The 15,884-nt window shown below is 36.5% G+C and overlaps 2 protein-coding genes across 3 annotated transcripts; one reads left to right on the top strand and one right to left on the bottom strand.

The window, feature by feature from the left end:
- The first annotated feature begins 7,886 nt into the window (after nt 1–7,886).
- Nucleotides 7,887–11,620, top strand: LOC113346708 (origin of replication complex subunit 3-like). 2 transcript variants are annotated; one of them, XM_026590199.1, is made up of 3 exons: nt 7,887–8,009; nt 8,969–11,366; nt 11,483–11,620. In XM_026590199.1, the coding sequence occupies exon 2, from the start codon at nt 8,974–8,976 to the stop codon at nt 11,293–11,295; it is 2,322 nt and encodes a 773-aa protein (XP_026445984.1). In that variant the 5' UTR covers nt 7,887–8,009; nt 8,969–8,973; the 3' UTR covers nt 11,296–11,366; nt 11,483–11,620. The 2 variants fall into 2 exon arrangements, with proteins under 2 accessions (XP_026445984.1, XP_026445983.1); XM_026590198.1 differs by having other exon boundaries at nt 8,969–11,407; nt 11,483–11,616.
- Nucleotides 11,447–13,354, bottom strand: LOC113346709 (probable isoaspartyl peptidase/L-asparaginase 2). The gene is made up of 4 exons (XM_026590200.1): nt 13,193–13,354; nt 12,841–13,074; nt 12,483–12,569; nt 11,447–12,122 (listed from the first exon to the last, which is right to left on the bottom strand). The coding sequence occupies exons 1-4, from the start codon at nt 13,352–13,354 to the stop codon at nt 11,613–11,615; spliced, it is 993 nt and encodes a 330-aa protein (XP_026445985.1). The 3' UTR covers nt 11,447–11,612.
- Nucleotides 13,355–15,884: the final 2,530 nt, after the last annotated feature.

The following is a 15,884-nucleotide window of genomic DNA, read 5'->3' as shown; positions in this document are numbered from 1 at the left end:
TTGTATGATGAATCGCCATGAAGTCCTTGAGCTCAACTACACTTTCTATCCTAGTCCGAGACTTAGCTATAGTAGACTAGAAATCAAGACTTATAGTTTTAATCACTAACATTGAAAAACATGCTTGAGATAGCAACGCATGCGAGTTCGACCGAGCAATGCTCTAACAGAGGAGAGTTCTTAATTGAAATTGTGATTAATTGCCAAATCTTTGTGGGGAGTGCGGTTGTGGAATATTGTAGGAGTTTTCTTATATCTTTATAAACTCCTTGATGGATACACTAAGTTTCGACTATGTGAAATCATCTAAACAACTTGGTATATTGTTCTCTTTTGGTCATGAAGTATCCCTATGAAAATTTCATGAGGATCCCACTAGTTTTCGCACCTTTGTCAATTTATATTGACAAAAGGGGGAGAATTAATGTGTACTTCACACTACAAATACATATGGTTTACGGATCATTGTGTAAGGGGAAGTGGTTTTCATTATGAGATGAAGTATTGACTAAGTGGGAGTGATACATATCACCATAGTATTGTTGTCAAAGTTGTGATACAATTGAACTTTGATGTTGTATAATGATACTATGACACTGTATAAAAATGATTGAGAGCAACTATTTTCTCATTGTTATTTCTACGGATCTTCAACAACTATGATGCTGAGTTGAACACATTTGGAATCATTGGAGTATTTGGAAGTGACGAAGATTTCGAGTAATGTTGAAGAACCAAGGAGATCAAGCATTTGGATGATAAGCTATAAAGTTTATTTATTGTGTAATCCATATGTATTGATAGTTTTGTCACTAAAATTGACAAAGGGGGAGATTGTTAGAGCAGTGCTCGGTCGAACTCGCAAGCGTTGCTATCTCAAGCTTGTTTTTCAATGTTAGTGATAAAAACTATAATTCTTGATTTCTAGTTTACTTATAGTGATGTCTCGGACTAGGATAGATTATGTAATTGAGCATTAGACTTCACGACGTTCATCAATCGAAGACGAAGAAATACTAATGAGAGCTTGTGGAACTTCATCAACAAAAGTTATGTGGAGATTAAAACTCATCTATCACCTGGAAAGTCTATTTCTACTCTATCTATTATATTGAGACAAAATTCGTATTACTATATGGTTGTCGATTATACACATCTATCACCTGGTAAGCTTTCGCTTCAACAAAGTTCATCTTATATTCTTGAAGAAAGTCAAAAGATGATCATGTGAAAATCGCCGAGTAACATCTTACATGGTTTGTGTGATACAATCATTTGGTGTAGACTTGGAATGTTTCGTTATGATTATTATAACTTGAAAATTGCTTTGATTCTAATATTGTGTGAAAACGGCTATTGTCTTCCTCTAAGAAAGTGTCAATGATTGAAATAAAGTTTAGAATACTTAACCATCATTAGATTATGAACATAGTGTGAATTCTTGCATGTATGTGATCAATGACTGGAACTAAAGTATGCATACCCGTATGCGTACTTGTAGTTGTGAAATTCCGTGTACCAAGTACACATACTTGCGTAAGGTATAGGTCCGGGAATTCTGCTTGGTTTTGGAAGTGTACTTAAGTATGCGTACCCGTTCGCATACTGGCGAACCCAAACTCAGATCGGCTACTTAGGTATGCGTACTTGAGTGGTTAAAGTTCTTTTATCGGTTGGATCATGGACTAATACATTTATATATTAAGGAACGCATTCTTTGCAAACCGTGGCTATAATGTTCATGAATTGATTCGAGTGAATCAAACCGATTTTGCTTTAATTTTGTTCTTGTATACTTCTATGAGAATATAGCAATTAAACAACTCTTTGACTATTTTCTGTCATTTGAACTAGTTATGGTTAAGATGAATAAGGTTGATATGAGAGTGTTCATATAGCTGACCTCGGTTAACTACTGTTGAGCCAACATGGTGTACACGTTCAGGTACGGTTACATAAACCTAAATGAGGGTACATTTTATTTGTGTATAACAAGCTAAGTTAGATCTAACGGTTGAAAGATATTAGCTCGAATCTAATCAGGTTTTCATCTAACGGTGAATATTGAATGCTTTGTTACCAAGGTAACCTAGATTGCAAACCGTGATTTGAAAACTATATAAAGGAGAACTCTAGCAACTGGGAAACCTAATCCCCACACCTCCTGTGTGATACTAATTGCATAAGCTAGAGTCGATTCTCCTTTAACCTTAGGTTTTTCCAGAATCCTGTAGGTTAATGAATTGAAGACTTCATTAGGATTGTGAAGCCAGACCCAACTATTTTCACTGTAGTTGCGTGTTCTGATCTTGTTGTTTTCTATCGCATTGAGTACTATCTTCTCTAAGATTTGTTCGAGATTTAATCTCCGATAGGCAAGATAAAAAGTAGTCACAAAAATCTTCGTCTCATCGTTTGTGATTCCACAATATCTTGTTTCGCTACCATACGGTTACTATTTTTATGAGGTGATTGCTAATACTAGGCTGTTCTTCGAAAATATAAGTCCGGTTTATCAATTGGTTCCTGTGTATATTGATTTCTCAAAAGAACAAAACTCGTAGGTATTTCTGTGGGAAACAGATTTATCTATTTCAATAGACTTTTTTGTGTGAGACAGATTTATTTATCAAGTCTTCGACTTTGGGTCATATCAACTCTTGGTTGTGGGTGAGATCAACTAAGGGAATCAAGTGCGTAGTATCCTGCTGGTATCAGAAACGTAAGGAGCACGACTGTACCTTGAATCAGTGTGATATTGATTAGGGTTCAACTACATTCCAGTCCGAAGTTCATTGGTCGTAGGCTAGTGTCTTTAGCGTCTTAATACAATGTGGTGTTCAAAGCTGGACTAAGTCTCGGGGTTTTTCTGTGTTTGCGGTTTTCCTTGTTAACAAAATTCTGGTGTCTGTGTTATTTCTTTTCCGCATTATATTTTGTTATATAATTGAAATATCACAGGTTGTGCGTTGAATCGATCAATTAGTAAATCCAACCTTTGGTTGTTTATTGAAATTGATTGACCCTTGAACATTGGTCTTTGGTACCGTTCAAGTTATTTCTCTTATACTCAATCGGGCTCGCAAATTCCTATTTGCTGATTGCAGATTGAATTGAGATATAGAGATATAAAACTCTTTGATATACTTTCTATAGATCGAGTCTGACTATCTAGTTGATTCTTTTGAAAGTATATTGGAGATTGTCTATTCAGATTTCCAAACGACATATTAGGTGTGGTTGTTAGACCCCCGATTTTTCACTTTGTCCTTGAAAGGCATGAGCAGCTCAGTTCTTGAAAGGAATCTTTACCATCCTGACTGACTCCAGCTTCAGAATTCCCATACTCTTCGCAGCAGCATAAAAATTCTCCATTTTTAATGCAGTGTAGCACTCTTCAAATAACTCTACTATAGGTTGCCTACTCTTGCAATTTGGAACATGGATATTTCCTTTCATATGGTACAAAAAGTACCAGTGGTGAGCATTTGGTAAGAACATGCTTCAAAAGGCCGATTCCATGATCTGATATTATGGTAAGTGGACGATCTTCACGGATAATACCCTTTAAATTGGTTAAGAACCATTGCCAATGTAGGGGAGGAACTATATAGTGACTTGGTCTGGCTTAAGCCAGCCCAAAATCCAAAAAAATACTTAAATTTTATAGTGGTTCTAAGTTTGGTTAAAAAAATTCATGCCTAAAAAACAGGCTTAAATCAGGTGCAAAAAAAAGATAATCGAGCCAATTAGTTTTCAAGCCACCCCAACATTCATTTCCAGCTCCGCCACTGCCAATGCTCACAATTTTCACATGGAACAACTCCAAATGCAACTGGGTGGATCTCTACAGAAACCAAAAACACCGAAAATTCAATAAGTGATAGAAAACTGGAACCCAAGAACAAGTTATGGTGTCAACAAAACAAAAATTGACCCCATAAACTAAGGAATCCAGGAACATGTCAGACCAGACCATATTATGCTTCCAACAACCAAAGTTGATCACATAGAACTAGAAAAAGGTGTCTAACAAACAAATTTGACCCAAATATATGGGATCAATAACATGAGTTGATCCCAAAAAATTGTACCACACTAGAAAACTGTATCAACAACTGGTGTTGACACACAAATATTATTGTCAACAACCAAAGTTGACACACTAAAATTATCACAGTATGAATATGTTACATTCAGAAAGATTAGTATGCAGTCGGTGACAATGTCAACTGCTACATGAATACCTCATGTCTATACATGCTCTGTGCTAAATATTCACTGCAAACAATAAGAGAAAACAACCTAAACTACCCTAAGCTACAAATTCAGTTACGTCGCACCTCACTCGGGGGAATGTAGAATGTAAGAAAAAAGCTACATCATGACTACCTACATTCTACAAGTTATATTCATCAACAAAAAAACGTCAACATTCATCAAACAAAATTGATCACAAAAACTGATTCATCAAAACTCAGTATTCTCCAAAATAATTCATCAAAACTGATTAATAGAACCAAAATCGAAGCTAAATTCTTGAATTATAAACCTAAATTTGATTCATGAGTTGATCTAAGCAAAATATATTAAAAACCAGAAAAATTCAAAATCAAAAATCGGAAATTGAAAATTAAAAAGTACTTGTTTAAGAGATGAATCACGATCCCGAGTTCAAATAATATGTAAATCAAGAAATCAATCTAGTAGAATCAAATTCACGATCTCTGGAACCAAAAATCAAACTGAAAATCTGTTGAATCGAACATCCAAATCAAAATCACATCTCGTCAAAATCAGGAATCAAAATCGAACATGAATTGAACATGCAAATCAAAGATACATACCTAATAATATTCAATTAGGAATCAACAATACCAATTTGTTGAATCAAAAGCAGATCTCGTTAATTCTGTTACTCAACTCAGATGAGAAAACTCAGAGATATCTCGTTCAAATCCGCTATCCAATACAGTTGAATCAAGAAGAAGAAGAAGAGATCGAAAGCCTAAACATAAATCTGAAAAAATCTCTGAAAATCTTCTCCTCTCTCGATCTCTATCTCTTTCGATTTTTCTTTCCGTTTGAGTAAAACAAAATTTTTATTTACCTTAGATATAAACAAGAGTAAAATTATAAAGTGAGAAAACGTTAATGGATCCTTGTTGGGCTTGTAATTGGATAGGGGTATTTTTATTGTCTCACGAGGATATCTGTAAAGGGGTAGAATTGAGGGTATTTATTCGATTTTCACTGTGCAAAATATTGCAAAGACAATGATGTTGTCTTGTCTTTATAAAAGGTCTCAGTTGCCAAGAACTACCTACACTACACAAATCCGAGCAATAAATGGAAGTTTTATGCGGGTTTTGGTTGGGAGGAGGAGGTGTTAACATACGCACGTATGACGTGGTCATTGTTTTGGCGGAAAATGCTTACTATTATTTGATTATACACTTCTTTTTTTCTTTCTCTTTCACCATTTTTCTTCTTCTCCCCCGACTCTCTCTTCCCAACACCTAAAATCCCCAAACTGAATCTTTGGTTGTATTTTGAATAATTAATGGCGGAGATCTACAATTGAATCGAACATTTACTCTATGAGATTTTTCCAACATAGCACAGAGAGGAGTGAGAGAGAGATTGAAACACACAATGAAATTAAACTCTACATTGATAAAAATGTTCTTCTGCATTTTTCGTTGATTAAACTCTATCTTATACATGCTTTACAAATAACAAAAACTCTAAAACCCTACAGACCCAGTCATATTAATTCCCTAGTTTTTAGCCACTACTCTCCGTATAAAACATGTTCAACTATTCCTAAATAGTAGGATCAGACCTGCCCACTTTCACACGTCCACAATTACGAGACGTTTAACATTTCCTAATTTTCTCTTTTATAAAGACCAAATAAATAAATCTAATCCAAAATATTATTTAACAAAATTAACCAAATCCTATATATTTTGAATTATTTCCAATATCCTCCCATAATTCAAAATATATCTTCTTAACCATCAAATAATCACCATGGCATATTCAAAACACCCTCATCGTTATCATCCAAAAACAGCAACATCTTTAATTGTTTGTCGCCATCATCATCATCATCATCATCATCAATATTATCATCACCATCATCATAATCATCATCTTCATAAAGATCACCGTGGTCACGATCATCATCATCATTAGCTGATCAGCATCCACCATTATTTCAACTAACCTAACATATTATGCAAATTAAATATTTGCATCTTCATATACTTTTTTTTTCTATCCAAGCAGAATATCAAACACCTGCATGACAGAAAAACCAAACCCATTTTTTGAACAAAATTTTAGAACACCTCAACATATTTTGAACACAAAATCTTTTCTTCATAACAATTTTCCATCTTCAAATTCAATTGTATGTTTTACCAAATATTTCTTTATCATAATAATTTTTTTTTCTTCACTCATAAACTAAATAAACATAAAAAAAATAAAAAATTTAATCTCTTATTTTTTTAGTAACTCTCTCTCAAATCACCTCTCTGCTGTGAGATTTTCCCAACATAGCACAGAGAGGAGTGAGAGAGATTGAAACACACAATGAAATTAAATTCTACATTGATAAAAATGTTCTTCTGCATTTTTCGTTGATTAAACTCTGCCTTATATAGGCTTTACAAATAACAGAAACTCCAAAACCCTACAAACCCAGTCATATTAATTCCCTAATTTTTAGCCACTACTCTCCATATAAAACATGTTCAACTATTCCTAAATACTAGGATAAATTACACGGTTAACTAAAATATCTTAATTCACCAAAGCCGTGTTTGGATTATATATTTTACACCTTCCCTTTATTTAAACACGTTAAATATCCCATTCTGTTGTCTTGATCACTGCATCATGTAGAAGCAGAAACATCATCGTCAACGTAACGGTTTCCATCATCACGGTCTTCATCATAATGATCGTATTCATCGGATCATTATCTTCATCATTGCATCATCATCATCTTCACCAATCTTCATTACGGTCATCATTATCATCATTGTTAGCCAATCAGCATTCCGCATAACTTAGACTAACCCAATTTTTTTGAACAAAATTTTAGACTCCCTCTACAAATTTTAAAACAAAATAATTTTGCACCAAAAATATTTTCATCACAATTTCTCTTCTCAACAAAAACTGTAATCAATTTTTTTTTTTGTTTTCTTCAATGGAAACCCCTGTTTTCCAAAGACCTAATTAGTAGGATTTTTTCTTCATCACATTTTTTTCATCTCATAGTTTGAAACCCTTGTTTTCCAACTTTGCCTTCATCACAGCTAGAAACCCATATTTTCTAACCTAAAAAGACATTTTTTTTTTCCAATGGAAACCCTTGTTTTCCAAACACACAAAAATCTATTTATTTTTTCTACCTCGGAAACAATTTTTCCAACATTACTTTTCTGACCAAATAAATCAATACTGTTTAAAAACAAAATTTTCAAAATAATTTTCTAATCCCTCTCTCAACATTCTTAATTTTGAACAATTTTTTCGAACTCTTCTGAAACATCTTTTTCTATATAACCCTCTCTCTCAACTCAACTTTCAACCCCAGCTCTGATATCATGTTGGAATTTCATGGATCAAGTGAGGAGTGAGAGAGAGATTTGCACAAAAATTACATTTAAGAAAACTTCTCATAATATTTCATTAACATTGTTGTTGCCTTTCATAGGCTTATAAATGACAGAGCATTTCCTCACCACTCTAACAGACGCACCTTCATGGTCCCTATTCACTAGGACACTAACTACATGCAATCGTAAAACGTGGTCACTTGAATAACCACAACTCCTGACTTGTAGGTATTATATACCAATTCAACAGTTCCTAAATACTAGGATAAATTACACGGTTAACTAAAATATCTTAATTCACCAAAACCCGTGTTTGGATTATATATTCTACAATTACATATCAAAATCGAACGTTTACTCTTATTTGATTAGGTATGTCCTTTTCCCCGTATCAAAATCGTTTCCTACTATAATCTGTAATTCTAGGGTTCTGTAAATTTTAGGGATTTTGTATTTGATTTGCTTATGTTTATCAATAGTTTTGAACGGTTTGTCATTCAATGATGATACCAATTTCAATATTTAGTGTAGCATTTTCATCTTTTCATCATAATGTGGATGTAGTGAGTACTGTATGGATGGATGCAGTGCATATTTTATCGAAGAACATCAAATCTAGATTAGATAGTTGTCTATGCAACAACTCTTAGTAACTCTTATTGCATGATTTTGTAATTATTAAAATTGAGAATCACACAAGCTGCATACATGTATGGTAGGTCATTTGGCTATTAGGAGGTTACATAATCTGCGAGGGATTTTGCGAGTTACATTCGCTTCCAAGTCTATAATTAACCAAATCAGCTCATATAACTAAATCTGCAAGGGATTTTTCCGACGTGCAGCGCACGTGCTCTTAACTTGTATTATTTCATGAGTTCTTGGTGTCCATAAAACAACTTGGTGTTACTATGTGCTCAAAGAATTTATAGTCACACAGTCTGCAATCTGCACCTCCAGTAGTAGACTTATGTCTACTAGCCGCAGCTATGGAACACCAAGTAGTAATTTGATTGTTGCAGATTGTTCAGTAATTTGATTGCCAAACATAAATATATCACATGACTACTTTCATAAATATTAATAGATTTGAAAGTCTTTGTGTACAGTTTATGTGGTTGTCTCTTTTGTATGTTACGGCAGTTTTGGATTGTTAAAGCATTAGGTATGCCTGGCAGGCGCACTTGCGATTTTACTAGTAATTAATTATGGAAGGAACTGGCTGTCTTATTTATCCACGGCTTGCGTTATTTTTTTATGGATGATTAATGGTGTTTACAGTTTACTAGTTATTTCCCCTCATGCACTGAATAACAAGTTTTTTCCAACAGCATCCATGGAGTCTGAAAGTCTAGATTCTCCGCCCTCATCTCCAATTGCCGACAATGGGGAAAACAATCTTCAGCCTTTCTTTGTTCTGCACAAGGCATTGCCTCGAAAAGGAAGTAGAAAAGCTTCTGAAACTGGAAAGACCAGGAGCAAGTTAGCATCCCTATCTTCTCCTAAAGCTGCAGATAAATCAGAGGAAACCAAGCAAGTGGGAGAAGATGATTATGACAAGGTGCGTCTTGAGGCATTTGATTTTATTTGGTCGAAGATTGATAGAACTATCAAAGATGTTTTGTTGAACATCAATATCAGTGTATTTGATGTGATACACCAATGGGTTTGCGAGTCTTTCTCTTCAATCAAATCTGCTGGAACCCCTGGTGGTCTACATTCATACCCTCCACTGACTGATATCACATGCAGACAGATTTTTACTGGTCTTGTGATGACGAAAAATGTGGAGTTTGTTGATGATTTGCTGACATTTAAAGAACTCGCCATGCATTTGAAATCTCATGATTCTCACGTGGTTACTCTTTCATCAATGGACTTCACTGCCAAGAGCGGAATTGGCGGGTGTCTTAGAAGCCTGCAGAGGCAGTTGATTAAGTTCACTCCAGATACAGCCGATATAAGTATCTTAGTGTCATGGTATTCTGAACCAGAAAACAAGGGATATCCCATAGTTGTGATCATTGATGATATGGAAAGATGCAACGGGAGTGTCTTATCTGAGTTCATCTTAATTTTAAGGGAGTGGGTGATAAAGATTCCAGTCATCTTAATAATGGGAGTTGGAACAACCATTGATGCTCCTAAGAAGTTACTTACATCCAATGCACTGCAATACCTCTCACCATGTAAGTTCACTTTAGGTTCCCCATCTGAGAGAATGGATGCAATCATGGAGGCTCTTCTTGTTAAATTATGCACGGGGTTTGACATTGGCCATAAGGTGGCTGTCTTTCTGAGAAATTACTTTCTAAGGAAAGATGGAACAGTTACATCTTTCATTAGGGCTCTAAAGATTGCCTGCTCTAAACATTTCTTAATGGAACCTCTAAGTTTCTTATCTGAAGGCTTCTTAAGTGAAGATAGTCATAGTTTCTGGATGGAAATGTGTGAATTGCTGCCCGAAGAAATGCACAAGTGTGCTTTTGATCTTCCATCTTGTAAACTTATAGATGACGTCTCATGTATGAGCACTGAAACTTTGGTTTCTGGTTTATCAGCGGTGAAGGGCTTGAGGAAAGACTGGAGTTCTGTGGTTTTGTGCTTGTTTGAAGCTGGGAAGTTTCACAGGATAAACCTATTTGATATTTTTTGTGAGGCGCTTGATCCAAATCATCAGTCTGGTACTGTTGAAGATCGGGTAAAGGCTTCCTCTAGTGGTATTTTTCTGCATAGTGAAGAATGTTTTGGTCAGCGGAAAACAGGTTTCATATCTCAGGCAGTACGTAGGATAAAGGATCTCCCGCCTGCACATTTATCTCAATTGCTTCAGATTTGGAGAAAACACACTGAAGGGATTACAGAGATAAATGTCAAAGTGGACGAGTTGCTGTCAATGTTAGATTTTGATGGTGAAAGCAAGAGTAATAAACAAGACGGGATTGGTTCACCCAGGAAGCCAGTATCTAACGGTGTAATCAAGAGTCCAAGAAAAGGTAAGATAGGTTCACCCAGGAAGGTAACATCCCCTGGTGAAAGCAAGAGTCCAAAAAAAGTAAGGATTGGATCGCCGAAGAAGGCAGCATCTCGCAGCCATTTGAATACAGAAAAAGACAAGAAGGCGGTGAATTTGAAAGCTGTTAAGTTACTGGAGTGTATGGTTAAGGATTATCAAGAGCCGATTGAGTCTTTGCCATTCCATGAAATTTTCTGCTTTAAGCACGTCGATATACTGCAATCAGCTTTAATCGGAGATCCAAGGAAAATGATTCAAGTTGATCTTCTCAAATCTCATACCTACCTCCATTGCAGTTGTTGTAACAAGAGCGGAGAATCTCTGTTACCATCGATGAATGATACCTCAATTATCTATCAGTTGGCTCAAGAACATGGTGATCTGATCAATCTCCATGACTGGTTTCAATCATTCAAGGCTATAATTCTTCCTCCAAGTAATACCAAAAAAGGTAAGCGAAAGTTGCAGATGTCTCCGTTACGTAAAAAGAGAAAAGTTGCAGTTGAGGTTGAGTCCATTAGTGAAGCTTCAATTCAGGCGAGATTTTGTAAAGCAGTTACAGAGCTACAGATTACAGGGTTGCTTCGGATGCCGAGTAAGAGAAGACCCTATTTTGTGCAAAGAATTGCCTTTGGATTTTAGGCAGCCAGACATCACAGGCATACAGAATTTGCAAAATGCGGAATGCAGTTCAATTTTTAGGTGGCCGGACGGTGAGAAAGATTCCACCTGCAGCCCTCAGAAGCTGCTTTTAGTAAGTGGTTCATTTTCTTACGTTGATGGTTATAACAAAGATTCAAATCTAAATCCCATTACGTTTTTTTTGCAGAGAAAAGATGGTGCAAGCTATTGCAACATGTATTTGAGATCTAACCTAGGTACAACTTTATTTTATAATTATGTTTCTAATAAAGTCCTTGAACAAAGACAAGGATTACAAGGGTGCTTTTATTGTTATTCTACTCCCAAATCCCAACTTCCATAAACCCATCCTCAGTGGCACAGCCCCTAAACATTCCAGTAGTATTAAACCCATATGCCACTTCTCCATTGCTTGAAACAGCTATCATACCGGCTTTTCCCTCATCCAACCTTTCTTTCACTACAAAATCAATAGCATCTTGAAGACCTAATCCCTTGTACTCCATGACCGCGGCAACATCCCTAGCCAAAGTCCCACGGATAATGGCCTCGCCTTCTCCAGTGCAAGAAACAGCGCAGATATTGCAAGCGTAAGTTCCAGAACCAATCAAGGGAGAGTCTCCAATTCGACCTATCATTTTGTTCATCAAACCACCTGTGGATGTTGCAGCTGCGCACCTACCTTCACTATCGACCACCACACAGCCTACTGTTTCGGGTGCGTAGATGCTGATTGGAAGACCGTTCATTTGTAGACCATTGTCAATTGCTGCTCCTGCACCAGCACTACATGTCCCTAGACCCAAGGATGGGATTCTGTAATCGAACTGCACACAACCAAAGAAGAAACACCAGCATGAGGATAATGGTTGGATAAAAAAAGTCTTCTGATTGTAATGAAAAGAAGTACAACCATCAAGCAGCAGGATACCATATGGCGTTTTATCTCTCTGACCGGCAGTCTAAATATTGTTCTTTTGTTGATAGATGACCAGTATCAATTAAATTTTGACCGGCCGACAGCTTTGATTTGATTCAGAATACAGTAAAAATCTAACTTGGCAATAACAATCTGTGTATTCTCTCATTCAGTATACTCAAAAAACCTACCCGCTTCTTGTGAACCAGGTTACATAAAGTCCAGCAAAGTTATTCAAGAAAAGAAAAAGAAAAAAAAGCACACATACCACAATAGCATTTGCTTCCTTTGCCAACTTCAACATCCCTAAGTTTTCCTCAGTGACAAAGTAGTCATTGTCCACCATTTCAACACCCTAATCATAGAACATATGAAAATCAATCAGTCACGTGTTTAATTAGCCATGTTTGGCACAGTACAAAAATAGTTGAGTTACTGCCCGCCTCAATAAAACACCCCACACATGCGTGTTGGCAAATACTGTACTGTGCTGCTCCCCATGGGAAACCACAGCCAAGGTGTGATACCAACCGGTTGATTTCAGCTTATAGCATATCCGTCCGATGTTAATAAAGTTAGAATCAACCATCAATTTTGATCAAATAAGCATAGAATTTCAGTTTTACCTGTTGCTTGGCGAAAGCTTCAGCACCAGAGAAGGCGAGATAAGAATGGGGAGATTTGTCCATAACAAGACGAGCAAGTGATACTGGATTTTTAACAGTCGTTAATCCCGATACTGCTCCACATCTTCTCTTTGGCCCATCCATTATACTTGCTTCCATCTCCACCGTTCCGTTCTCTGTTAATGCCGATCCACGTCCTGAGTTGAAAAATGGATCACTCTCCAACTCCCTCACCTATAAAACCAAAGCCAAAACCAAAATAAGAAAGTTTGCCCCTTTTCTGTGCATCTTTGAAACTGCATGCATTAGAAATGAAAAAAAAAAAAAATAGTTCAGCAGAGAAAAATCTTACGACGAGTTCGACAACATCAATGGCAGAAAGAGAAGATTGAAGAGAAGAGATTCCTAGATTAAGACAACGAGTAAGAAGCTGTTTAGCCTCATCTTGACGTTGTGCAGGAAGATTAGGGTCGACACCAGCGCCTCCATGAACCGCTATTGCCCAACGACCCATTCTCTCTGTCTCTTCTTCTCTTTTATCCTCTCTTTCTCTAAACTGAATTTTAATTTTTGCCTTCTCTGATGAGCAAAACCAGAATGGTGCTTCTTAACTATTTATAGGGTCAGTTTATTTTGGAATTGAAACACACTATAAGTTGGATTTAACTTTGATTTGAACTCCGGGACCTTGTTTCTTCTTTCTACACTTCCAGCTAGTTAATGCTCTGATTTTGAGAGAATCCTTGAATGAGTCTAAAATTAATGTTCTGTCGTTTGTTTTAATTTCTCGTTTGAGGTTTAATTACTTGCTTTTATAGGCTCGGAAATTATGTTAAGAACAAAATTTAAGCTAATGACGCTTTCACCCCCTATAGCTTACCTATTGCTGGGAATGCATACGGTGGGTGAATATGTTTGGTTTTGATAACGTCTAAATCCCAATGTTGGTACTGTTTAAAGAGTATCCACGTGACAATTCAATCACGTTTTCTAGGTGAGGCTATCAAACTTAATTAATTAAATGATCATGTTAAATTAAGGCTCGTTAAATATAAATTCTCTGAATCCGGGCTTAGGGGATACTAAATTCTCAAAACGACATGCCAAAAGACAATAATGACATGTTTGGTTAGTTAAAATTTTAGTGTAATCTCATAAGCACCATCCAAATTTGGCTTTCACCATGATGCATTGTTGTTTACATGGTGATGCTTCTGCACCTTTTAATTCCAAATATCTTTTGCAGATGTTATTTGAAACTATCATTCTACATTTTAATGAAAATTTCCGAATCTTTGATAGTCAGGCCCTCAGCCAATTTTTTTTTAACTAATCTAAGTATGTTCTCTTGCCAAACAAACATCTCACACTTGGTGATTGAGTTGGCGGAATCTTGTTTTTCGTGTAATACTCGATAAGCTATATTCCAACATGTGATGTGCTCGACCGCGTTAAGGTACAATATTGTAATCACTGCATAAAAATGAAAATGAGTCGGCATAGAATCGCAGCAGTACGTCCTTTCAAGCAATTTGTTGAGCCGGAGATAAGTAACCCAACTGGAGCACCAATACCATTCAGAAGGGCAAAATTGTCAAAACGAAGTTCCACTCCTTAACCAATAACATCACGTGCAGTATTGGATCCATTAGCAAAGCGAACCTACCTCCTGCTACTATGAGCGCAGCGTCTTGGCGGGCGGGACAAACCAAGTAGGACCCACACCCTAGCTTACTGGAATCCTGAGATTGTAATGTTTAACGACCATATGTTGTTAGCTAACGCATATTCGTCACAAGATATGATTTTTGCTATCGAAATAACAAATTTATCTGCTGTATGCAAGGTGGTTTGATAAGATTGATGATCAGTGTAAAGCTGTAAGCCTATGAAGTAAGACCAAAACCGTAGAAAATGATCAAACGTTATCACTTCATGTGATGATTATCGATTCCTCGTCATCTCCACCAAGGTATTATTCTATATCAAATATTGTAGCTAATCCTTGTTTTGCTGGAATACATAAATCAGTCCACACGACCAAATTAGTAGTTAATTGAGGTTCACATGCAGAATACTAGAATACACAATCAAACCGAGTAGGCCGCCTTGGAAACACGCTACGCATCTAGCTCCGTCGTCATTTGTTTTTGAGAGCTTCATCTTAATCAATGTGCTCATTCTCATTAAAACCATTATTTATGTACGAGTAAATATCTTCGTCAAGAAGAGACCAATTCAGCTCTGTATATTTTTAGAGTTCCAAGTGATCGATTCAGCCGTGTATATCTTTCGATTTCCAAGTGATCAGCACATGACTAATATTTATGTCAGATACGAGAGTGTAACCCAAGTGTCCGACAGCAGTTTCAGTTTGTTTATCATTCTCGTTAGTCATTTCACTATATCTTACCTTAATAAATAAAAAAATGCATTAACGTATGGAGCCAAGATCACGATTCTAAAGGCCTATCAGTTCATTACATAGTGGTTTGGTGACTTGGTCTGTTACTTTGGACCATAAATCCTGGCAGACAGCGTTTGTGTACCTTTACCAGAAATCAGTTACCTTTAACACACTTCGCTTCTCACATGACACCACGCTAAGGGATCTGACAAGATACCCATCATATCATATCGAATTTCGTAGAATCTACCCACTAAAGATTCTCGTTTCAGAGAATCCTGAGGTTACAGATACCGTGGGACCCTATTACCCATTAGTTGATGCGTATGCTTGAAAGCATCCGAATTTTGTGGTTTGCAAGTGGACATCAAATCGATGAGATCACGCACCAATACACCAACTTTAAGAGTTTAGACATGCGATTGATGATTGAACAAGTAGCCTCAGCAATAATGCAATGCAACACATCAGCAGCAGCACAAGAAACAAATTTGGGGTTCTGGGACCTCACTGTGAGGAACACGCTAGCACACATGACACGCATGCCAGGGGACGGATAGAAAAAAAACGACATGAGTATAACCAAACAAGTGATACCAGACACCCTTAGATATGCATTGTATTGATAAATACAGTG

The sequence above is a fragment of the Papaver somniferum genome, chromosome 2, assembly GCF_003573695.1.
Source record: "Papaver somniferum cultivar HN1 chromosome 2, ASM357369v1, whole genome shotgun sequence".
NCBI classification, from domain to species: Eukaryota; Viridiplantae; Streptophyta; class Magnoliopsida; order Ranunculales; family Papaveraceae; genus Papaver; species Papaver somniferum.
The sequence above is the reverse complement of the archived record's forward strand: the minus strand, read 5'-3'. Positions and strand labels throughout refer to the sequence as shown.